Genomic DNA, 25468 nt, shown 5'->3' on the forward strand with positions numbered 1-25468 from the left:
TCTCTCTCTCTCTCTCTCTCTCTCTCTCTCTCTCTCTCTCTCTCTCTCTCTGCCAGGAGGAGAATAGCTATAGCAATGGAAGTGCTTATTCTATTGTCTCTGCTGTGCTGTAAGTGTATGGCTGCCAAGGACTCCCTGTTAAAATGCGAGTGAGTGAGGATGTGGTGTTAGAGGACTGTGGCGTGACTCATGCTTCGCTGCTGACTGCCTGGCTGACACAGTTGAGCTGTTTCTGGTGACCTTGAGAAGCGACTCGCGACGCCGCAAACATCTCCATTCTTCCCCACTTGCCCCTTTCATTGCCCTGTTTATTCCCATAGGCGGATGCTGGAATTTGAAAGTGTAACAGCAGATTTAGGGGAAATATCCCCACTATATTTCATATGGGAATCTTATGGGAATGGATGATCAGGTTTGAGTATGCATTTCTAGTTGTTTTGTGGAGGCATTTGTGGATAAATGGAGATTGGTTCCCATGCTCTAAGGCAGGGGTGTCAAACTCTAACTCACTGTGGGTCAAAATCAAAATCCAGACCGAACGTCGGGGGGCAAACTAAATATTCAAAAATGATTGAAATTGTGCATACAAATAATGCTTAAAATACTAAAATAGGCCTCCTTAAATCTTAAAGGTGCACTGTGTAGAATGTGGCCAGAATGGGTACTGCAACTATGCTGCTCATTGAAACTGTGCTGCCTATTACTGTAATACCACATTTGATCTTTTCATGAATATTTACTAAATAATAAACCAATATTTATTAGCATAACCAAAGTACAGTTTTACCCAGTTTTGCAGCAAACAAATGTCTATTTCTGGAAATTCAAAATGGAGGACCATGGAGAAGATCCCCCTTTTCATGTAGGCAAAGTGCAATTTTCCCAGTCATAATGAATACTTCGAATTTCATGAAAAAGCTAACGTTTGTGAATGGGCAGCATGAATTCTGGAAATAAACTACAAAAAATATTACACGGTGCACCTTTAAACACTCAACCCCAGCATGTATTGTAGTTCAAATGTTCCTGTGCAATCTGTTGTATATGAGTGGGAGATATTACTGATAAACACATAAATTACAATATATAACTAAATAACTGTGTATGTGGGCCAACAGTTTAGCACATTTGAAATGATCTCGCGGGTCAAATAAAATTACTCCATGGGCCAAATTCGTCCTCTGGGCCTGAGTTTGACATCCCTGATCTATACGATAACAAAAAAGATTCTGAGGATTGAATTAAGCTATGGATTTAATTTATTGCCACTGCAAAGTCTTAGAAAAGGGGAATGTCTGGATAGAAAAAGAGCTAGAAAAAGAGACAAGAAACAATGAGTAGTAATAATTAGGTAGGAAAAGAGAAGTGGTTCTGAAGAAAACAGCATTTGTGCCATACACTAAGCCCTAATGGGAGGGCGTCCAACAAATTGAATAGGTCTGTTGTTGGTAACACTTTATTTTAGGGATACATCTATTAGCACTAATACATACAATGTTAATGCCTGTATAAGTAGCTTGTAAGGCATGTACTAAGCAAGGCCTACTTGGTCCTTACTAAGGTTAAATTGGTAATAAATCCCTTATTGTGCATGAGCAAGACATTTGCGAATATACATGCCTAACAAATGTTTGATTTTGCTTTGTACATGCCTTACAAGTTATTTATACGGGGACATTATATGTATTAGTGCTAATAGATGTATCCCTAAAGTAAAGTGTTACTCTGTTTTTTTGTCACTGTAACAAGTTGAGTCAGTTCTGGTTGTGTGTATATGGATTCAATTTGCTTTCCCTTATTCATCACTAGACACGTTTACTAGTGCCACCCTCCTCCTCTAAAGGGGAGCCTCAATGTCTTTTCAGGCCAGCTGGGATTAGCCAAGGCAAGCATGGGTGCATGTATGTGTGTGTGTGTGTGTGTGTGTGTGCGTGCGCATGCATGCATGCATGTTTGTTTGCACATTTTTGTGCATGTCGGTGTATTTGCACATGTGTGTGTGTGTGTGTGTGTGAGAGAGAGAGTGCACACGTGTTCACGCACGTTTTCATGTCATACATTGTGATTGGTTCATCTGCAGGGCAGAGGAATGGATGATTCCTGGTGAGCCACTTGAGCTCAGTGTATGTGTGTTTAAACCCCCTTGACTGGTGGATCCAACCCTGCTGAGTCTCCAGACATCATACGGGGAAGAGGGCTGGGAGCATTCGCAGCTTTACAGGATGACATCATCGTCCGTACTGAGATGTTTCTTCTACACTGGGTCTATGGCTCCCCCGTGTGGCCAATCTGCAGAATGTTTTGAGAGACTGCAGTGGAAAGGTGTGTGTATAGGACTTCATCTGCCAACATAAGGGCGTTTTACCCCATGGCTTACATTACACATAGTGGACACAGAGACAGACAGACTGACAGAGAGGCAGACAAATGGAGAGTGCTGCTGACCCCCTGCAGAGGATGCTGTGAGTGACATTTGCCATCAGGCTTGGAGGCAGACAACACAGCAACATGCCAGTCACATACCTACCTAAGATCTTAAGATTCCACATACACAGCAAAAAGAAAATCTTAGCAAGCTTAGTAAAAAGTAAAGAGTAAAAAACATCTAGTCAAATTATGAAAAATCACAATAATTACTTTTGAACTAGAATTTAGAAGCTCACTATTATATACAATTATAGTAGGTCAGCATATTCAAAAATGTGTGCTGTCCGTTCAATAATTTAATCTTTCTGTCATGAACATTGGTCTGGTCTGATGACAGCCATGTCCCTTAATTGTGTGTGCCTCTTACAGTAATGTCGAAGAGAGACCTATAACACATGTTGTGTAAAGTGTAACGGAGGCTAACTAACACAGAGTTGGCGTGGAATGTTGGTAAACCTCCCTCCGATAGCTTCATACAGTCTCGTGCCGTTGGGCCGAGAGACTAGTCTCTTGGCCCAGCGGTATCGTACTGTGTCTCCCATTGCCGGACCGTTGTAGTTGACGAGATCGCACGTTCGATCCCCGAGGGGGGTGAACAGGTGCAAGATGACCTCCGTCACAGTGGTGCCGCTGACCCGGGATGGGAGTGAGGTTTAAGGGGGAGAGTGTAACGGAGGCTAACTAGCACAGAGTTGGCGTGGAACGTTGGTAAACCTCCCTCCGATAGCTTCATACAGTCTCGTGCCGTTGTAGCGGCAGCGGTATCGTACTGTGTCTCCCATTGCCGGACCGTTGTAGTTGACGAGATCGCACGTTCGATCCCCGAGGGGGGTGAACAAAAGACACAAAAAGACACATGTTGTGTATTACATAGATACATTATATTTATTCAAATGAACAAAATTAAATAAAGCAAAGCTATCATCATGATGTGGGGGAGAGGGGTAACAAAAGCAAGAGTAAAAATCCAACAAATACAACCAATAAAATACAATTAAACTGTATCACTTGATATTATCATATGCATCACATCATTAATAAAATGCAGTGGTTATCAGAAACACCATACATTCACACATCCACATTAGTTGTACCATTATGATCCGGGTGACTGTTGACTGGTGACTGTGTGTGTGTGTGTGTGTGTGTGTGTGTGTGTGTGTGTGTGTGTGTGTGTGTGTGTGTGTGTGTGTGTGTGTGTGTGTGTGTGTGTGCGTGCGTGCGTGCGTGCGTGTGTGTCTGTGTGTGTGTGTGTTTCTTCTCCACTGACAGGAAATGGGTTTACTAGGAAAAGTCACTCATCTGAGAAGAGAGAACAGGAAGAACACATTTCACTTTTGCTGAATTTAGCCATCTGGACCTTTGTTACAATGACACCATAACTACAGTCAAGTCATTGGCTACGTTTACATGAGACATTTAATTAAAGCTCACTTTAATTCTGAATGAAGCTTAATTCTTTGAAAACGTCATGTAAACACTTCACAATTTGGAAAGAAATGAAAGATCAAAGTAAACGACGGAACTATTTAATTCGGAATTATTCATTCGGAATTAAAAACTACATGCAAACGTAGCTATTGTCGTTCTTTCTTTTACCTGCCATTGCATTGACCCAATCTGTCTGTCTGCAATGTTTTGAAGTGGCTCTAGGGATGCCGAACACGCACGCACACACGCACGCACACACGCACGCACACACACAAACACACACACACACACACACACACACACACACAAACTGCTCCGCAGCACCCACAAATCAATTTGATCTCTGTAGCATATTTAAACACAATCTGGTTGACCTAAAAGTAAATCACATTGTAATAGTAAGGAATGTAGGTTGGTAGTTTGGGAACTAGTAGTCTGGTCTGGACAACTAGGGAATGTATTGGTTCACTTTCTGTATGTTAAAAGTGTGTTGTAAAACCAGTGCAGTGTGCCCATATTGATAGGCAAAGGCAAGATGGCGTGTTTGGAAATATCATCCACTTAAAACCAACCTAATTTATCTTTTTTGTGTTGGTGTAACTTGCAATACATTTCTTACAACATGTTATTTTACAATAACAAATGTTCAAATAATACAAATTGTATCTGTGGTCAGATAGACTGAGCAATAGATGGACAATGCAGTGTTGTGTGGAGTGGTTAGAGAGAGAGAGAGAGAGAGAGAGAGAGAGAGAGAGAGAGAGAGAGAGAGAGAGAGAGAGAGAGAGAGAGAGAGAGAGAGAGAGAGAGAGAGAGAGAGAGAGAGAGAGACAGAGAGAGAGATATGTTGCAGTGATGACACTAGTAAAACTGGTCTCTTGACATACACCCACGCTGTGCTTCTCTGAATCAACATGGACAAAGCACTTATTCACAGAATAAAGACTGACTGTCCATGCCTATTTATTTTTGGGGGTTGTCAATAAGTGACCTGCTAGAAGAACTACACAGTCTTCCAGCGCTAGTAGGTCTAGTTCTGGTGTTGTGAAAATGGCTCTCTTAAATGTATGATCGCTGACGCTTACTAACAAATGTCATTTAGGAATATTTCTGTGTGTGTGTGTGTGTGTGTGTGTGTGTGTGTGTGTGTGTGTGTGTGTGTGTGTGTGTGTGTGTGTGTGTGCGCGCGCGTGCGTGCGTCTGTGTGTAAGCATTTTGTGTGAACCCAGGACATTTTGGCGCCTTCTTGGCAGCCTTTAGCGTTGGTGTTGGAATGTGGGAATGTGTTTGTGTGTATGTGTTTTTTGAAAGCACTTTGAGTCAACTGTACAGTTGGAATATTGTGCTATATAAATGCATTTTGATTGATTGATTGAAATGTATTTTGAGGAAATAAGAGTGGAAAATGAATATACTGTACAGTATTTTGCTTGCCATGCACTTTCCTTCATCATGTAAACCCTTCTGTGCTAGGAATATATAAACTGTCTTAGGATCTGTATGCCGTACTACAGTACTAAATCCCAAGATGACAGACAACCTTGCTGAATGTGTAATTCTGAAATTCTATTATCATATCTAAGATTGACTTATGGGGCAACTCCTAATGTATGCCTTAGGTGTGTTTTTAACCATTGACGAAGCTAGTAGCACCTTTTCATATTCATATTAACCCATTGATGCCTGATGTTGTGTTGCGCAACATTGGCCACATGGCGCCTGGAGCTGCATTATGCAACATTCAGGCTCATGAGATTTGAGACAACTTTATTAAAAATCTCTGTTTGTTTGAGATGAATGAACACATTCTAATGAAAGATGAGGGTCTTAGCGTTTACGTAAATGCAACTTGGTGTATATTTTTATGTGCTTCACCCAGGTGAAAAAGTGGTTCAATTTAGTACAATAAAAGCATGACTGAAGTGTACTTAGCATGTTAAAAGTGCACTCGTGCTTTTTGTGCTAAGAAAAAGTATGTTTACAATATGCTTATTTAAAGTGTACTTAAAATTAGATGTAATTAAGTTGCTCTCAAAGAAAGTACACTTAGCGAACCATACTTCAAGTGTACTTCGAAGATGTTTGGCTAAAGTGTATTTAGAGGAATATACTAATAGTGTTCTAATAGTGAACTTACTGAAAGTGTATTTTTTAATAACATATTGCAATTGTACTTTTTTAAAGTGCAATATGATTACACTTCACCCAAATGTCTTCGAAGTGCGATTTTCTATAGTGCGCTTTAAAGTAAATCGCTTTAACATATTGCAAGTACACTTTTTCTAAGTGCACCATGATTGTACTTCACCCAAATATATTCAAAGTGTGCTTACACAAAGTTCATTTACCCATCATGCACCATCATGCATGTACCATCATCCAATGCACTTCTTGGAGCTAAATTTCTCAAACAGAAAGCCATTTACCTCTAAGGAATATCTTTGGTTTGCATGAAATATTACTCATTGTTATAGTCTGCGTTTATTGTAGGAGTTTTAATATTTTAAAGTGGTACACAAAAAATGGCCATGTTCCCACCGTCATTATGATGGTCACGTATATGTTCTGGTATATATAGGCTCACTCGTCCCATGTTATCATGGCGAGAGGTAAGTTGGAACTAGTTGTTCAAACAAAGAATGAGGGGTCATCATTAGTGATCAATTCAAATTATCAACTGCAGGAAGGTGGAACAAGAATTAAATAAAGTCAAATGTGTATCTGAAATCTCTGTAACAATGCAATGATTGTAAATATCAGCCGTGCTAGACATGCATACTGTATCACTACTGTGACATGTGGCTGTGTGTAATGTACAAGCTCTGAGGACCAGCATGGATTGTAGTATTACATTTATATTATGCGTTGTACTTGGGAGTGTACTGTAAATATACTTCAAGCATACCTGTTATATATTTACAATACTTAATATGATATACTTTTTACAGACTTAAAATGTTCCACTGTAGTCCAAAGAAGCATGACGTTAATATACTTTTATTGTACTTCTAGTAACAATAAAATGTTACAGAAGTGTACTCAAGCACACTATTAATGCCATACGCATGCATGAAAAGCGTGTTTGGAGCATACTTTCAAAAGTATGCTTGTAGTGCACTTAAAGTTGTCCAAAAGCGGTGCCAATTTAGCATCCTCAGTGTGCTGCAAGTGTGCTGAAGTACTGCTTTAGTAGTGCTTCAGCGCACTAATAGTGCAATGAAGCGCACTTTAAATCGCCGAAAATAGTACACTTTGTACTAAGTACGGTCAAAAAAAGTACACTTTAAGTATATGGGTTTTTCACCTGGGCAGAAGCTGAGATATTTAAGTTTTTATAGTCTGAGGGCAGCTTTTCTTAAAAGGGGCTCAGGCATTCAGCACCCTTTTCTGCAGGTGCCTCAGGCATCAATGGGTTAATATTTCGACTGTTGTTTAAACAAGGCAACTCAAGACTAAAGGGGGAACAAGTTATTTTCCCAACACTGGTATACTGGTATCTCCATTGACCTTGTACGTCTGCAGATGCATGAAGTTCAGGTAAAAAAAGCACATTCAGATGAAGGCAGGCATATTAAGTTATTCAGTTTTTATGTCCACCCCAGTTAGTGAAGGCGTTTAGGGGCACCTACCAGGCTGTCGATGTCTGGAGGGACCAAATTAGCAATCTCCCGGTACTCATCTGGGCTCATGGGCAAACTGACGGTGTCTCGCAGCCTCGGCTCTCCCCTACAGAGAGCCAGAGAGGAGTATAATAACAGCGGCAACAACAACAATAATACAATACATTCATACATCATACATACAGTAAATACATACAATACATACATACATCCTTACATGCATACGTACTGTACATACTGTACATACAAACATACATACATACATACATAAAATACGTACACACAATAGTGTCTTTGGTTTTACCGTGACCATGCATACTGTACATGCATTCAACCACAGATTTGGCAAGACTTAACTTGACTTATGACTGCATAACATATTGCTTGCAGTTGTTACAAACTTTGCATGAAGCATTTATGATTGTTTCACGAGACATTAATGCCAAACTTTTCATAGTACAAAAAAAGCAAAGCAACATTGCATTTTCTGTTCTGAGCCTTTCCTAATCGCAACCAATCTGGGTCAATGATTTAACCCCTGGGTACGCTTGCTGCTAGTCACAAATTATGCGTGTCACCCCAAGCAACCCACTGCACATGCTTGCTTTAAAAGCAGTAGACAAACACGCAAAATACTGGCGGTGGCATCCAGGGGGCAGAGAAAACAGCGTTGCAATCCGGTAATTGGGAACACAGACTGTAAAGAAAACAAACTTAGGACTCCCCGGGCAAGGAGACGATACTGCTACTTCTACATTTGCACGCTCCTTTGTCAAAGTACAGCGGGGAAGTATGATCGCAAATCGAATGTTTGTAATTTCAGACAAGCTCGAGAGGGTCCTGAAAAGTTGTCGCCATCGTCGTTTTCTCCAGAAGCACTCGTATGGAACTGTGCAGTCTTTCTTATGATCGCCCCCAGCGAGTTTGAAGATATCACACCTAACTCACTTGTTTGGTTGCAGTATCTAACGCGCGGTAAAATTGACATGAGCTGCGCAAGATAACGCGCTCATGCACGAATCGTGCCCACGCACGCATAGCCTACAGCAGGCATACTGCGGGCCTTACTCTCCAGAGAGAGAACATGGTCGAGCAAATATGATCATTCATTATATACATGTATTTGTATTTTGTACATGTTTACAATACTGTGCTACTGTACAATTACCAGCTATGATATTAATGTTATTACACACACACACACCCACCCACACACCACTGCGCATACATACCGTCAGGGGGGAGAAGGTTTTTTTTTAAGTATGAAAAAACACTAAATAGACATTTTGATTTAAACAAATAACCGGCGGATGGGAAGTCCTCTTAAGTAGTGTCTGAACAAACCATTTTGCCCAAGCATACTGCAAATACACAGCCGCACACTCCTCTCTCTCTCTCTCTCTCTCTCTCTCTCTCTCTCTCTCTCTCTCTCTCTCTCTCTCTCTCTCTCTCTCTCTCTCTCTCTCTCTCTCTCTCTCTCTCTCTCATCCTCTCTCTCTCTCTCTCTCTCTCTCTCGCTGTCTCTCTCTCTCTCTCTCTCTCTCTCTCGCTCTCTCTCACACACACACGCATACACACACCCACACACACACACACACACACACACACACACACACACACACACACACACACACACACACACACACACACACACACACACACACACACACACACACACACACACACACACACACACACACACACACATACACGAATACTTACACAGTAACAGAAATCATGTCTCTGGACAAATAAGGTTTTGGATTCTCCACATCCATTGCTTCTGACTCTTCCTCTGCAGGAGTAAATTTTTTGCATTTAAGTTTCACTCATCATTGCTATTTAAGTAAGTTTGTGTGTGTGTAAAGTTTTTCTGAAGTCCCGTACCCTCTGGAGGACGGCTGTAGTAGCGTCCTAAGGCGTTGTCCTTGGGAGTGTCAGGGTAGAGGAAGGACAGAGGGTCTACTGGCAGGTTGTCCTTGGCCATGACTTTGTAGTTGCGCAGAATGTCGGGGAAAGAAATGGCCATCAGCTCCCTCCTCGTGTAGGGCTCCACGGCGCGGACCTTGGGGCCATCTATTATAGACATCCCAATGAAGTTAAAGCCCACCTGGAAAACTCCCCACAGCACACAGTGCTCACTGCACACAACAAAATTTCATGTATGCCTCAAGGGAACAGGGACGGTACGATGCTCAGTACCTCAGTCATGGAGGAGGATGGGCACTGGTTGATCTCCCCACCAACCTGGAGGGTCGGGAATCGAACTGGCAACCTTTGGGCTACAAGCTTGACATCCAACCACCGCCCATAACTGACAATCATTTTCAACAGACAGCTAAATGAACCTAGCCTAGAAAACCCGGCAAGGAGCAGAAAGTATTTTTGCCTGGTGAGTTGTTCTAGCACTCTGTCAGACTAAAATAGTATTATTCTTTAGTCTGCAATCACTTGGTTCAGATAGCTAAGGGCTGTGGAGGGGACCAAACTGTTGTCTCTATGGTTCAAATTGCCTCTGCACTAACTTGTCCAATGCTATGACTAATCAAATGAGTGATTATTGTTAGCCATAGCTGTCGCCACCAAGATGGGATTGGTGGTCCCAAGGTGGTGATGCCTGTTGTAGTGATCTTATTTACTAGGCTACCACTGGAGCCAGACACAAAACAACGGCAATCACAATGTGAGATGTTTGACTTATTGGCAGGACTGGACTGAAATCGAAAAAACCAACCCCAGCATTTTTGGCATAGGCCAGCCTATCACAATGCCCTCCCTGCTTTTCTACCATGTCATGGTTGGCTTAGTCCACGGCCTATGTTAAAGATGGACCAATGGGATGCCTCATCTAAACTGAGGGCTGATCTCTAAGTAAAAAAAAACCCAAACAAACCAGTCCAGCCATGTTCATCGGGTCGCGTTAGTTGTACTTGCAACAGGTTCGTCCCTGTTCTCCTGATTGGTCATTTGAGTGCAGAGATAGTTTGAATGACAATGGTTTGGTCCTATCCACAGCCCTGAGCTTTCTGTACCGTAGAGTACCTGACTAAACCTGTCAGGTTATTGTTTAGCTTGCCTGGCTACAAAGAATCTAGCCCGGGCTTGCCCATAGTGCGATGCTACAAGCCAAGTCAGACTGGCAAGGGATGGTTCTTAAATGTCAGATTTTCACCCAGATGGGAACCAGTTTCCAATACTGTGAAGGGGTGTGTTTAAGCTGAACACACTAGTTCTGTCTGGCCAATGACAAAAATAGACAAAATGTACACAAAAATACATTCCCACATTCACACACCAGTTCTGGATGCTGCCAAGAAGGCACCAGTTGTCCTGGGTTCACATGATGAGATTGTGATGCTTTGTGTTTTCTTCCAAATAATAATATTGCATTGTAAAGATAGGCACGGCATTCTGACATGTATGAAATACTTAATACTCCTTAATCCTCCTACTGTTTGAAAGTTAAATTCAAATTCATCTTGAAAATCAGAATTTTTGGGCTATTGCCAATTCAATTCAGAATTTTGTATGACCCTGACACACATGCACACACGCACACACAGACACATCTCACCGATTGTCTGTTCCACCCAAGTGAATGTGATGGCGCCATCTTTGCTGCTCTCACTGAAGCGCAGCAGGAAGGTTCCAGGACACTTGTCATTCAGCAGCTGCTTCTCACGCTCCTTACTCACAAACCCCATGATGCACCTGGGCAAGGGGAGAACACACACACACACACACACACACACACACACACACACACACACACACACACACACACACACACACACACACACACGCACACACGTGCGCACGCACACACGTACACACACACGTACGCACAGACGTACACACACACACACACACACACACACACACACACACACACACACACACACACACACACACACACACACACACACACACACACACACACACATGTACAGTATGCACGCACGCACGCACACACCCACACCCACACACACACACACACACACACACACCTATGCACACACACACGCACGCACGCACACACACACACACACGTATGCACACACACACACACACACACACACACACACACACACACACACACACACACACACACACACACACACACACACACACACACACACACACACACACACACACACACACAATTAAGCTACAGCTTCTCAGACCTAGTATGTATTTATTTTCAAGGTAAAAAAGACATAATTCACAAAAAAACTTGAATTATAATACGTATATCTTATACAAATGAGATGAGTGTACATATCTGAAATAAAGGGTGTAATATATGCTGTTCCATTCCATTGCTATACAGTACACTTATTGGTTGATCTGTATTTACAGACAGGGCTGACTAGCTTTCTTTTGTTTCCTCAGTTTGGCAGAGGACCAGTTGATGATATGATACGAGATATGGTATCATAAGACAGATGCATTGATAGATGTTATTACCCATCATTCCACAGGCTGAGCAAGTGGCGTTTGATGAGGTCCAAAATGGAGTCCAACCATGTCCAGAACAAGACCCCTTTGTCACCTGCCTGGACACAATAACAGTAAAAGCATATTACATACCAAGGGAGGGAAATATCAAACCACTGAAAAATATATATGGCATCATTTACTAGCAGCCACTGAACAGTAATCATTACGTATGTGTCCAAAGTTTCACTTCCATATTTTGGCTAGTGGCAGATTTAAATGGCCATTATCCTACTTAGTTTCAATTTGTATTCGACTCCCAAACATTTACGATTACAACATATGCACAAAGAGGGCTTAGAAATGGGCAGTATTACTGTTCCTCTCTTTTGTAATGAATTTCACTTTTTTCTGTAGCAGACAGAAGAGAAGTGAAACCTTCCTTCGGTCACTGGTCACCAAAAGCAGAACCACCGCCTTTGCTGGCAGAACTGTTCAGTTGCCACGGTGACAATTCCGACCTTCAAAGCGTTTTGATTTTGACAACAATGGCACTGTACCCAGCGAGTCAGTACTGCTGCCTATCTTCTACACATATACAGTACATTAGCCCTTTTCACCGTTATGTCAGATAAGCAGGTAAAGTTTATACGACTACCAGTTTGAGGCGGAAAAAACAGCATCTACGTACGTATGTATATGTTTCTATGGCACTGGATGTAGCAACTTATACCTGCTTTGAATGCATTGACATATTCAATGTTCCAATGTGTCTGACACCACTTGAAAAGTCATTGTCACATTGTCACAGTGGTCCTATCCTCATCAACACTTTGTTAATATTGTCAACATAGGCACTAGGGATGGGCACAATTAACCGATTAACCGATGATTGATCATTAAACATTTAGTCGAAGAAATTAATTTTCGCCGACGAACCGTTAAACAAAAAACAAAAAAACTTGAATGTAGGTAATTAGTGCACGTCCTCAATGCAATGCATTTCGCTGTTACACCTACACAATTTGGGCAGCAGGGGGCAATATCTCACCATCACCGTACCCTGGCTTGACTTGTTTGTTACATGCAAGCTTCTATAGAGCGGGCTTTGCCTAACCATGAAGAGGTCTCGGCGAAGTGTGGCGTGGGACCATTTTCGGTTAGAAAATGACAAAGTGTACTGTAATTACTGCAATGTGAATTACAAATACAGTTAATCACCAACCATGGACAGACCATAACAAACCAGGGCAATCCTGGAAAACCCTGGACGTGTGGCAACACTAATCTCAAATTGTCAGCTTACCACCTTGCAGAACTTTGTCCAAGGCACCACACCTTCTGGGTCAGCCCGACCTGTGTGTTCAGAAGGAGGAGGAGGAGAATGGTTAGTGCCCCAGGCCCCTATACGTTCCATTCACCCTGTGCAATAACTAAAGCGAAATACACAAGGATGCTTACAAAATGTTACCTAGCTGTGTGTGTGTGTGTGTGTGTGCGTGTCCGTGTGTGCGCGTGCGCACGCGTTTGTGTGCGCGCGTTTGTGTGCGCGCGTTTGTGTGTGTGTGTGTGTGTGTGTAGGTTTCACCTTTTAAAATGATTCCCTCACTCATTAAAAGAGAAGTCTTACTGTATGCTATTACTTCTAGTGTACTGTATGTAGTAAATAATACTGAAAAAATCTTGTATTCTTTGGTGACCTAATAGCTTTTTGGGAAATCCAACCTGCTCGTGCTCAAATATTAGCGTGACTGTTTCCCGGATACGGTATGTCCTCGTTCTGGGAAAGCTGTGGTAAGCAGTTCTTTGTAGGGCCTGGGGAGACACCTGCCTGACCATTTACATCGTCAGGGATCTTTCAAGTGCGTTTCTCAGCCCACAGGTTTCGGAAGCAGTCAAGAGAGCCATCACTAATGACTAATGCATTAGTATTCACATGATAGCAGATATGTGGACTCGAGTCCAGTGACTTGGACTCGAGTCTGACTCGAGTCAGCGCGTGTGAAGACTTGCGACTTGAAATTTCAAGATCAGAAAGGACTTGCGACTCGACTCGACTTGCACGCCTTTGACTCGGGACTCGACTTGGACTTGACAGTTGTAACTTTCAATGACTTGGCGTGACTTGCCATGTTGGGTCTAAAAAAAAAGTCCAAGTCCAACCCTTGTTTTCAGAATGCAACAGCCCGCCCACATTCTTTGTTTGAATAGAGTTCTTCAGCGGAAGCGGAAGCATGTAGTAGATTGTAGTCTTTCATGTTAGCATTTAAGGACGTCCTGGTTCCTATCGGCTTCCGGCCTCCATTGAGAATGAATAGGGGTAAATTTCAAATAAGCTCCGAGTGCAAGCACGCGCTTAGCGAACCCCCGCAAACTGTCGAGGGTGTTAAAAATAGGCTGTAGGTATGACATGGTTGATCATTTTGTGTCAAACTTCGACATAAATACGATGTTGCGTCCATATGCTAAACCCGGAAGCTTTTGGCGACTACAAAAACGGCGCCAGTATCTAACGGCATGTACGTGCGGAAGGTTGTACCCATGGCAACCAAAGGAAAGTATGTAGTTCGGAAGTTTTAATGATCAGAAAGGGGTTAGCAATATTGAATTATAATCGTCATGATTTAACATGTGAATACACCAACATGATGATACGATCCGTTCCACTAATGAGAAAGGGATGCGGGGACACGCTAATGTTCGTTGTTGCCGTGCAACTTATATTTTTGCCAAACCTGAATCTCTATGGCGTTTTGCAATGTAAAAAATCGCCAGGGAACCGGTAGTCCAAACGCCGCATACAAGTTGACGTCAACGCTGAAGAGCTCTATCACGTCATTGTCCTAAGCGGTGCTATGCCATTGGCGGCCAGATGCGGCTGGACGCGGCTGGCCTGGACGCGGCGACCAGCGGCAACAGTGAAACACCATTTGCGAGTCTCCAGAACAAACATACATTTTACATTTTAAACCATCGCGGAAGTTAATTTATCTCCCTCTCAGCCCCAACTCATTTTGCATTCTTAATAGGGTAGGCTATGGAAGTTTGCACTGTGATCAACAAATATTTTCTATCAATGTTGTAGGAAGTGTGTGTGTGGTGGGGCGCTGTGATGTGCTACACACGTGAAGCTCTCGCTCTCTCGCCCCTCGCTTACGACAGAAATTCAGTGAGAACCAAGCTGTCTAAATATTTTAGCTAAATGGTGATGGACATTGATTGTTGAACATTAGGCTATTTAAGCAGTTGAAATAAAAAAGCACACACTGCTGACATAACCGAACCACAGGACTTAATCTATTGTTGTTTTATAAAAGAGTACGCCTATCCGTTTTGCTTTCCCTGTCCTTTATGAATGCGCTTGCCTTCAGCCCCGGAAGGCTGTTACAGTAGGCTATGTTCCGCTCCCACACACTATGCTTGCGAGTCAGTCACTTCAATGTGAAGTGCAGCCTTGCGAATAATTTCCACCATCGCGGACAAAACCACGTTATGATGGATATGTGGCGAGGTAAACTTTACGAATATGGCCAGCTTTTACGTTTCCCCCAACCCAAGATGTGTCCGTAGGCTATGGCTTGATATCCCAGGGCTATTTCACGACCACAACTCCACGCGTTGAAAATGCATAAGCTCGCGCTTCTCAGTCTAGAAAGAGTAACCTCTCGGTAACATTCTTTGCATTTACCAGCCACCATCGGTTGAGTAGGCCTATTGGAATCAATACAAAAAGACACGTTTATACATGTCTTAGTCTTCCAGCATGCAATCGAAAATAGGCGAGCAGAGAACACTTGGTCTTGCATCCATCAAAAGAGCTCCACCGGTTGCCTACTTTAGATGCTGGGTGAATGGTTCCAAAGGGAAATAATTTAGCCTATAGCCTATTCATGACAGTCTTGCAAAGAGACAAGACAAACGACCAAAATTGTCAAATAATTGGTCAAGGCGCGAGATGAGGAATACTTCATGGCTATTGGAAAAACTTTGAAGAAACTAAGTGCAAGCAACACTGCTTCCCGCGAAGCTTGCGCTTGAGGGCTATAAACAAGATATGCGCCCGAACCTCACTGCTTGTTGTTCGATGACTTGAATCGAAACATTTCTAAGGACATCAGGGCTATCTTTGATTCCTGGAATACCGCCTCAGCCAGCTGAAATCAGAGTAGCAGTGTCCCATGTGTCAAATGGTAAGATAATGCCATACCTGTTCCTTGAAAGTTTTAAAACTCAGCCTTGACACACTATCATGTCAGCCACATAATTTCAAACGCAATCTTTAATGCAGCCTATCGTGAAGTTTAAATGTAATGCGAGGTAGAGGTTGCAAGCTACTGCTGAGCAGCGCAAGACATGGGCATGGGTCGGCTCCCGTGGATAAAAAGCATGTTCCCTCTCGCTCCTTGCGCGCGCGAACCTTGTATCTCGTAGTGTCGACACCGCCTTATCTTGTGTTTCTCACAGTTCGAACTACATGCTTTGTTTGGTATTTTGGGGGAGTTTGGAGTCGCAATTACCGCTGCTTGGAAATTACACATTAGAGCTACACGACGCCAGCACCGGAGAACTGGGATGTAACCCTGTTTTCCAAATTAACAAAAATTAGGAAACATAGAAGCAGAACTTTGTTTGGCTACAATCTATGACCTGGACGGTAAACTTAATCTTTTTGAAGAGGCATGAACAGCATACAAGTGCCTTTGTGGGGGAGGAGAGGGCGATTGGGGAGAACAGGGAGACGAGAGCATGGCGCGAGGCGCATATTCGCTCGGGAAAAATGGGAGCGAAATGTTGGATAGGGCATTACACACCTTCCTTCTTCCTACACTGTAGAAGCGCAGAACAAGGTTGCCTCGTTGCCGTAACTGACATTCTGCAGCGCTAACGCCGTGTTTAATTGGCAGCGTGCTGGCGAATAGTCTAGTAGCCTAATATAATTAACAAGACGTGGATTAATGACTGTGCAAACGAAGTTCTAGTTAACTTGGACTGTGACGCAGTAAAAATGGTTGGTGATGGGCCATTGCGGCGAGAATGTGAGGGGGAAAGCGACAATGCCGATATCAGCTTCAACAATAGTAGAGTAGAGTAGAGTAGTAGAGTAACTTTATTGATCCCCAGGGGGAAATTCAGGAAATGCATCATTACTTTACCAGGAATTTAATCCAACTAACTAGGCCTACTTTGTCCTCATTTCTTAGCCCATATGGACAAGTGTCTACTAGGCTAAATACTGTTGGCACGTAGCCTACAGCAGACTATAGCCTAGTGCTGCACCATGCATGTGCTCATTGGTGGGTTCACAGTTATGACACTGTCAATGCTCAGCTTCTGGTTCACAGATAATGGGATGAAGTGAACATCATGGACCAGCTGAGACAGGGCTGCCTGCTGATCATCCTGTCTCACATGTGTAGCCCCACCCCCCATACGCACACACACACACTGGGCTCAATTTAAAAAAAAAAAAATTGATTACCCCTGCTGTATGTCATATCTTGATGAGAATGGTGAGCTTAATATGGTACCTTAGGGAAAATGGCGTCTTTTAAAGCCAAACTAAAATGTTTACATTAGTCGAGTGTTACACTACAGTAAAGAGAGGGGGGAGGGTGGGTAGCACCTGTAAGACATGAATAGGCTACTACTTTCACCCTTGGCCTTTGTGGGTAAGTCAAACATAGTACGCTGAAAGTGTGAATCCGCGTTTTCAGGTCGGTAGTGTAATGTCTTGACAAAACCTTCCAGCCAAAGCTGTCAGCGGCCCTGCCTGTGCTCCTAGTGAAAAAGTTAACCATAGTCCTGTCCTTAGCGTTATGATGCTAGAGTCTGTATAACTTACAACCTTGACTAGATATGACCGGCCCACCACCAAGACCAGGGTGGAGTAGTGGAATAGGTTTATGCCATCAGATGATGGAACGGACACACACACACACATACGCACACATTCTTGCAAACAGGACTATTTGCCCACTGGACAGTAAATATTTGGCATATGGTTGCTCCTTTGTTTAAGTACAAATTCACATGAAATGTATTTTTATGTGAAAAAAATGTGAAATTAAATGTAATTTTACATGCACACAGCACAAGCAGTAGTTTGGTTTAGACTGATTTCTCAGCAACTGTTTTAATAATTGTCATCTTTTTACTCAGGTCTCATTATTATACTAATTAATTTATGATCGAAATTGTGATTGCAAATAGAAAATTCCTTTGTGACTTGTTAAGGACTTGAAAAAAAATGAGACTTGGACTTGGACTTGACTTGGCTAGGGTATGACTTGGACTTGGACTTGACTTGGTCAGATGTGTCTTGACTTGTGACTTGACTCGGACTTGAGAGGAAAGACTCGAGACTTACTTGTGACTTGCACATTAGTGACTTGGTCACACCTCTGCATGATAGTATAGAATTATTTAAAATCTTGTCAGTACATTTATGTATTTTGTGTGGGTTTTGAATGAATCGTTTTCAGGTGGGTGTATACACCCAAAGCAACCTTTTTCAGATGCTGGACTACAGTAGCTGAGTGACAAGGGGAAAAGGTTGGTCGGCACACTACACTTCATAGCCTACTAATAACCAACTCAATGTTCCATCTGTTAATTTGGTAAATTCAGTAACTCAGTCTGCACAATGACCATGCGCGTAACACTTATCCTGCGTGTATATATGTTGATATCAATTAATATTACCAAGGGTAGTATTGCAGAAATTTATAGCAATTGTCACTTACAAATGCAATATTGATGCAACAAATCCTAAAAACCACCGCCACTTTTGGAAGTTTTTGGAAAAGGTCCCGAAAAATGCAGCATTTTTGGCCGCAACAATCACAAAAAAGCCTTGCGAAATCCTGGAGGGACTGTTGGTCCAACATGACATTAAATTACATTACATTACAGCTAGCTGACAGTTTAATACAAAATCACTTACAGCCAAGTACAAGGTATTGGTTACAGTCCCTGGAGCAGTATGGGGTTAGGTGCTTTCCTCAAAGGCCATGGAGTGAGGTAGTGAGTGAAAGGTGTGGGATTCGAACCTGCAACTCTCTGATCTGAAGCCCATCTCCTTAAAGAGGGGCTGCCCCATCATCGGGGGCATGGGACATGACTCACCAAGGAGCTTATCTCCCAGCATGCTTAGCTGCTCGGTGTTGAGGCCACGCTTGGTGATGGAGGAGAACTGCCAGCTGAGAAACTCAGAGAGCTGAGCCCACGTGGCCGAAGGAGGATCCAGGAAAAACGACAAGTTCTGCAAAGGGACACAGGATTCTTACTGAGATATGGCATAAGCCAGCTATACTGCCGTACAAAAAAGGCAAAGTGTAATAACTACACATTTAGTTGAAATTGAGTCTTCATAACACCTCCTTAATCTTGTGACAAAAGCGTATGGTCCAAATGTGTCCCGTTTTAGAGATACTGCTATGTCAAATTGGCAGTAAGTACAATATCCAACCTTACAGAGATATGGCATACGCCAGCTAGCCAGCTGGAGTACATATTCATGTGCATTGTATCCCTCAGACTTCTCTTAGTTCGCATAACTTAGTTTGGCAATAGAAATGCTCATTCATCATGCCATTGAAACATTATTGAATTGAATTGTATTGACAAAAACAGGAGCTAGGATGGTGTACCCAGAAGTAAAGGCACACATTTGTGTGGGATATGAAGACAAATGTTAAAGGACATTCATTGTAAGTGTCAGTGAGAGAAGGTAGTAGTAAGGGACAAAAATGAGAGGAAATACACAAGCATCGAGTGTCATAAGAAAAAAATAAACGAAGGCAAGATTGAGACAAGGAGAGAGAGTGAAAGTACACACACAGTGGCAGACACGTAGGTGCAAGTAGGCGAGAGAAGAAAAGTGAAAGCAAAATGTGGTTAGGAAAAAAAGGATGCCATAAACATAGATGCAAAGAGTCACTATGAAAAAAAGACTGGCAAGCACAGACAATTAATAGACTGCCAGTGTAGGTCAAAACAGACCCACACAGGCATGCTCTACCTTGGGCTCGCTGGACAGCATGTTGTACCACAGGATTGAGGCCCAGGCACTGGACATCTGAGCAACGTTTGAGATGACCACAATGGGTAGGGATGTGGTCTGAAAATGGGAAAGAAAACAGAGCAATGGGCACAGTCATTAGATAAGAGATCATTACCTGGTTTAATGTGAAAACAATAGTCTTAAAGAAGACAGTTGAGATAAAGACGGTTCCTCCTAAACTAATAAAGAGATGCATTAAACATCAAGTCAGATCTTCTTCAGGGTGACGACATGTAGTGAAATCAATTAAAGTTCAAGCTATGTGCTATTGAACATGTGTTCTAGCACTGAGCTGTTTTTTATTCATTCAAAACAAAAATACAGTAAGTAAATCTCTGAACTGAGAGTAATTTTGTGTGTGACTGTGTGAGCGGCACTCACAGTGAGTTCAATGGGGTTTTGGCCTGGCTGGTTGAGCTGTGTCTCAAAGCATACTGTATGTAGCTCTTCTGCAACAATAAGAGGGCCCTGGAAAGAAAAAGAAAGAAAGAAAGAAAGAAAGAAGGAAAGAAAGAAAGAAAGAAAGAAAGAAAGAAGGAAAGAAAGAAAGAAGGAAAGAAAGAAAGAAAGAAAAGAAAGAAAACTGTTAGAATTGGGATTTACATTGCATGCATACGTACATACGCAAGAGCAATTCCTGAAATGCTGGGCAGGCACTGTGAAAAAAATATACTTCATGTTATCATAGACAGTAGTAGTGTCAAAAGAGGTACGAATTGCACATACCTCATTTGATCTGTTGCCTGTTGTCCTCAGCTCTCTGAGTTGCTGTCAGGGCAAAGAGACAGGGTGGTAGGTCATTGAATAGCTCTAAAAAGAGACGCTGGGAAAAGTGTGTAGGTTACAGGTGTGTGCAATCAGACAAGTCTGTACCAGGTGACGGAATTCAGCTGCCAAGCTGCCGTTGGACTCCTCCATGTTCATGACTTTAGTGTTTGTGCCCAAGATATTGAATTTACGGAACCTGTACATATGCAATAAAAAAGCGTGTTTCTCAATTTTCTGCTTGGCACATACACATACAGTTCATCAGTACATCAGATGCAGTGCTCATCTAATTATCGAGAAAAAAATGTTAGACTCACCCTTTAACTGTGCTGCGTTCAACTACATCTCTGATAAAAAAGAGTGAAAAAATACAAATAATAGTTGGTTGGCAGACAAGTTGCAAATCAACCTTCATGTAGTACAGTGCCACCATGAAGAAACACTTGGGAGCCACAATGGACAAACTGACAAGTCTTTTTCTGATTTCATTTGTCTGCCTAGGTGGTTGGAATTTAGAAATAGGGAAATGGAAATATACACTGAGACCATAAAAAAAGATTTTGCTGTTTCACACTATGGGCCCATTAAAGATGGCTTCATTTGTTGTCATCCACTGCTGTGATTGCATGTATTTACACATTTTCCCAGTGTGCATCTCTGAGTGACTTACTTGTCAAAAGTCACTTTCACCTTCAACTGGCAGTTCAGCTCTGGGAGTCTGACCAACAATCTAAGAATTCAGACAAAAAGAACAACCTCAGTTCTTTGCAAATACATATACACAGTAAACATAGTTTTGTACGAAAATATCCATGAAAATATCCATAATAGAAAACACATGAAAAGTTGCAAACTGTGCTCCCTTTTAATATTGTAGCCCCATAATGCACGCCGTTTCACCAATGGAACGCTCTAATATTCATTCAAGTACTACTATGACATAACACGGGCCTTAAGTAATGCACTACAACTTGGTCATTGCCATTCTGGTAACAGCAAATGTATGACATTGAGTCGTGATGGGCTCAAACTGTGTACTGTATGTCAGATAGTGTGGATCAGGGCATGGTACTACCTGAGTTTGACAGTGAACTGCACCCCTGTCTTGATGACCAGTGGTCTTTGAGGATGTGTAGGCATGCAAGGCTGCCTTTCCACTATCAAGGCACTGTAATGGAGAAAAACAGAGTCAGACACAGTGTTTGAGCGTGTGTGTGTGTGTGTGTGCGTGCGTGCGTGCGTGCATGCGTGCGTACGTGCATGCATGCGTGTGTTGCATTTCCAGGACTAAATGTCCAAAACATTGTGGTATTATTAAACATTCTGGGGGTGTGTATGTAGATACACGTATACACTGTAGTATTCTTGGTAACAGCATTGCATCAGCCATGTTTGAAAGTAAATACAGCTGTATCTGAGAAAATCATGTCATGTCAATTATCCTGTATCTAAAAAATAATAACTAAACAACAGTCGACACCTTATGTTGATAGGCCCTTCCTACAAAAGTTTAATTGCTATATTTAATTTTAATTGTGCTGTTGATTTCAGCATTCATTCCCTATGCCACTCTGCATCAGGCGGTATCACATCCTCACTGTGTAAGTGAAGGAAAAGTGAAAATGATTCACCACATCCTGTCCCTAAAGTGCATGTTCACACTCTTCCTACCGACGGGGTGTTGAGTAGAACATTGTGTTTCACAAGAATTGTCACACATCTCTCAAAATTCACATCGGAACACCTTTGTGGAGAACAAAACTGAATAAACACCTTTTTTTGCACCAGATCTGCATTACCTTAGCTGCATCATCACTTTGTCACAGATCCCATGTACACACAGTCCACCTTTTTCCACTGTCTTGACACAATATCCCGTCATTTGGCCCTTCCTCTACAATTCACAAGTAAGCCTACTCCTTCGCAACACATGGTTTCTCACCAAGTGTAAAGGTCCTTCACCAGTAAAAATCCCCTAAAAGGTTATCTAATGGAGTGATATGTATGTCCTCACCTACTCCTAACCTACTCACCTCTCCTACTCACCTCACCTACTCCTCAGTACGCACTAATAGTGACCACACCAGACCGCATGGCTCTTCAGCTCATCATCAAAGAAATCACACACGCCACACACCCACACAAACTCTTCTTCCTACCACCAGGGCAGCACTACTACAGCATAAACAGATTGGGTTCTCACGCAGACTCGTGCATATTCACTCAACTCTGTGAGCTAGCACAAGGGTCTGGATGAGGCGAGTTGAGCCCAAAGTGCTACTTGCACAACATACTCGATCCCATAGATCCAATCACAATCGTGGGGCGGGGTGTTAACAGGCATGATGTAGCATCATGTGCGCCAACACAGTAGCACAACAACATCAACAACAACACTTTCAATATGATTGGTTGAAGTCGTACGTTATTCAAAATGACACACGCATTGAATTCTCCAATCAGGTTCGAGATTTTTTTTAAATACACCCCGCCTTGTCAGAGCTAGGCAAACCACGAAGTTCCAGATGGATGAGAAATTGATGAGAAACAACCCCAAAATGATTTCCATCGGCTTCATTATTTTTGAAAATAACCGTGCCCTCCCATATTCATGGAGACTGACCAGTAGCCTAGAGCTGATTTACATTTTAAAATGAAGAGTAATAATACAAATAATACAAAAGCACAGCAGAATATAGCCTGAACGAGACGTCTGCTCAGTTGAGCGAAACATCTGCATGGGTTGAACGAACCGCCTGCATGGGTCGAACGAAACGTCTTATTTGGTGAACGAAACGTCTTCTATGAAATTTCCATTGAACAAATCGTCTGTCAATCTCCTCACCTGACTATGAGGTTCTTCAGCAGCATGATGGAGCGCTCCTCCAGGGGTCCGATCCCAATGGCCACGGGGTCGTTGTCGTAGCTGAACTTCTGCACGAGCTCCTGCAGCTTCCTCAGCTGCTGCCGGACCTGCTTTAAGCTCTCCGCCACCGACGTGAACCTGCACAGGGTTGGGTCAAAGGTCATCCCTTTAGGAAACATTGACGACCTCACGACCATGAAACATGACCTCATGCCATTGAATCATAACCCTCGAGATTGACATTGGAACATGACCTTATGAACTTGAACATGACATCAAATCATGGCCTCGTGAACGAACATCACAGGTCACCTATCATGAACATCACAGATCAGCTATCATGAGGAGAAAATAAATAATAATAAGGGTTACATTTTGAAATGTGAGTCATGCACATACACAAATTCTCATCCATGCATGTCAAGGCATTCAATGGTAAACCTCCTGAATGACGTGTTAAGCATTGGCACATGACCTCAATAGAATGCGTGAGGATTCTTGTTCATCCAAGTTATGTTAGCCAAAAGAGTTCAGATGTAAGCGACTGGACTTCTTTTTGTTTCTTGAGTACATTTCACCGTCCCTCCACTCAGAACTGGAGAAGCCTTTTGATTGGCAGACGAAAGACGAAACACATTCAAGCTTAAAAAGACGTCCAGTTAGAGTCAGTTATTATTTACTGTAAGTGAACATCAAACATTGACTGCAGTAACTAGAGCAGCATCATTCTCCAACTGACCTTCAATATCATCTACTATCAAGTAAGGTTTCAATGTTACTCATTACATGACTTATGTGTGCATGTTTCATTTACTTCTCTCTAGACTTGTTCAGTCATTTCCCTTCTAAGGTGCTAAATGTGGTTTTAGATGTGGCAGCGCCTTTCTGTGTTGGTCCCATGGGCTTTCGTGTCCCCATCACCAATGTTTACTTTCATTTACATTTCCCCTAGTGGATGACGCTATAGCGTAGGAAGATGGATATGGTGTTGGTGTTGGGGAGGTTCGGCGAATGTGGTCAAAATGTATTTTTTTTCTTTGGAAGTTTCACTTTGACACCCATCTCTCTGTGGTGAATTAGCTTGAGTAAAGACCAACACCACAATCATCTCGAACTTGGCATTTTGTCAATGAACACTTTTGCTTTTGCACTGTTGCTGGTAGGCATGCACTCATTTCGAAAGTGAAATAATGAGATGGCAGTTGACCGGTTAAGGCCGGCTCCACACTGAGGCGCCGCGGAACGGAAGCGAGATGAATGAGGTCTTTCTGCTTAGTTTCGGCCAGTGTGTTCTACTCTGCCTTTCACACTGACAGTGTCGGCATGCACGGCCAGTCCAGTTCAAAAGTGTGCTACTTTGCCATTCATTTGAATGGGACACCGCCGTTCGCCGGAGGGAAATAAACGCTCAAGTTCTATTTTCCAAATGCAGCGCGGAGCGGAGCTGGCTCCCGTGCCGCTGACACCCGACTACCGCCGGTTGGTGTGTAAGGACAGATATGTTTCCATGTATTTTCACAAACGGCAGTAAAAATTGCTTCCGTCCCGCGACGCTTCACCGCCTTGATGTGTAAGCGGCCTAAGGGTCCTTAACCAAATATGGACAGGCATACTTGATAGGCTTCCACATATTGCAGAGGTAAGGAAGCCAGCTAATAGCAAGGGCAATGGGTGTTGAACCGTGGACACCTCAGTGAAATAAGGAACAATGGAACTGATCTAGTCGCCTTGACAAAATACATCAAGTTTCTGTTTCTGCTACTTTTAAATATTATTCATATTTTATTCAAGTTTTTAAATGTTATCGTTTCAGTAAGTCACTTTCAGTAAGAAAGTCGCTTCTAAAATTTGCTTTGG

The 25468-nt window shown here is 42.6% G+C and overlaps 1 protein-coding gene across 1 annotated transcript in view; it reads right to left on the reverse strand.

The window, feature by feature from the left end:
- Nucleotides 1-3646: 3646 nt before the first annotated feature.
- Nucleotides 3647-25468, reverse strand: part of LOC134460981 (signal transducer and activator of transcription 1-like) — a 31527-nt gene continuing 9705 nt past the window's right edge. Inside the window, exons 9-24 of the mRNA XM_063213676.1 lie at nucleotides 23591-23749; nucleotides 21821-21913; nucleotides 21416-21475; nucleotides 21063-21092; nucleotides 20851-20941; nucleotides 20704-20745; nucleotides 20359-20445; nucleotides 19936-20034; nucleotides 19041-19176; nucleotides 13222-13271; nucleotides 11946-12034; nucleotides 11053-11189; nucleotides 9366-9554; nucleotides 9201-9273; nucleotides 7488-7584; nucleotides 3647-3729 (exon numbers count right to left, since the gene is read on the reverse strand). Of these exons, the coding sequence (XP_063069746.1) occupies nucleotides 3712-3729; nucleotides 7488-7584; nucleotides 9201-9273; nucleotides 9366-9554; nucleotides 11053-11189; nucleotides 11946-12034; nucleotides 13222-13271; nucleotides 19041-19176; nucleotides 19936-20034; nucleotides 20359-20445; nucleotides 20704-20745; nucleotides 20851-20941; nucleotides 21063-21092; nucleotides 21416-21475; nucleotides 21821-21913; nucleotides 23591-23749 (1450 nt within the window). The 3' untranslated portion in view covers nucleotides 3647-3711. The remainder of the gene's footprint in view (nucleotides 3730-7487; nucleotides 7585-9200; nucleotides 9274-9365; nucleotides 9555-11052; nucleotides 11190-11945; nucleotides 12035-13221; nucleotides 13272-19040; nucleotides 19177-19935; nucleotides 20035-20358; nucleotides 20446-20703; nucleotides 20746-20850; nucleotides 20942-21062; nucleotides 21093-21415; nucleotides 21476-21820; nucleotides 21914-23590; nucleotides 23750-25468) is intronic.

The sequence above is a fragment of the Engraulis encrasicolus genome, chromosome 13 (assembly GCF_034702125.1).
Source record: "Engraulis encrasicolus isolate BLACKSEA-1 chromosome 13, IST_EnEncr_1.0, whole genome shotgun sequence".
In the NCBI taxonomy this organism is placed as follows: Eukaryota; Metazoa; Chordata; class Actinopteri; order Clupeiformes; family Engraulidae; genus Engraulis; species Engraulis encrasicolus.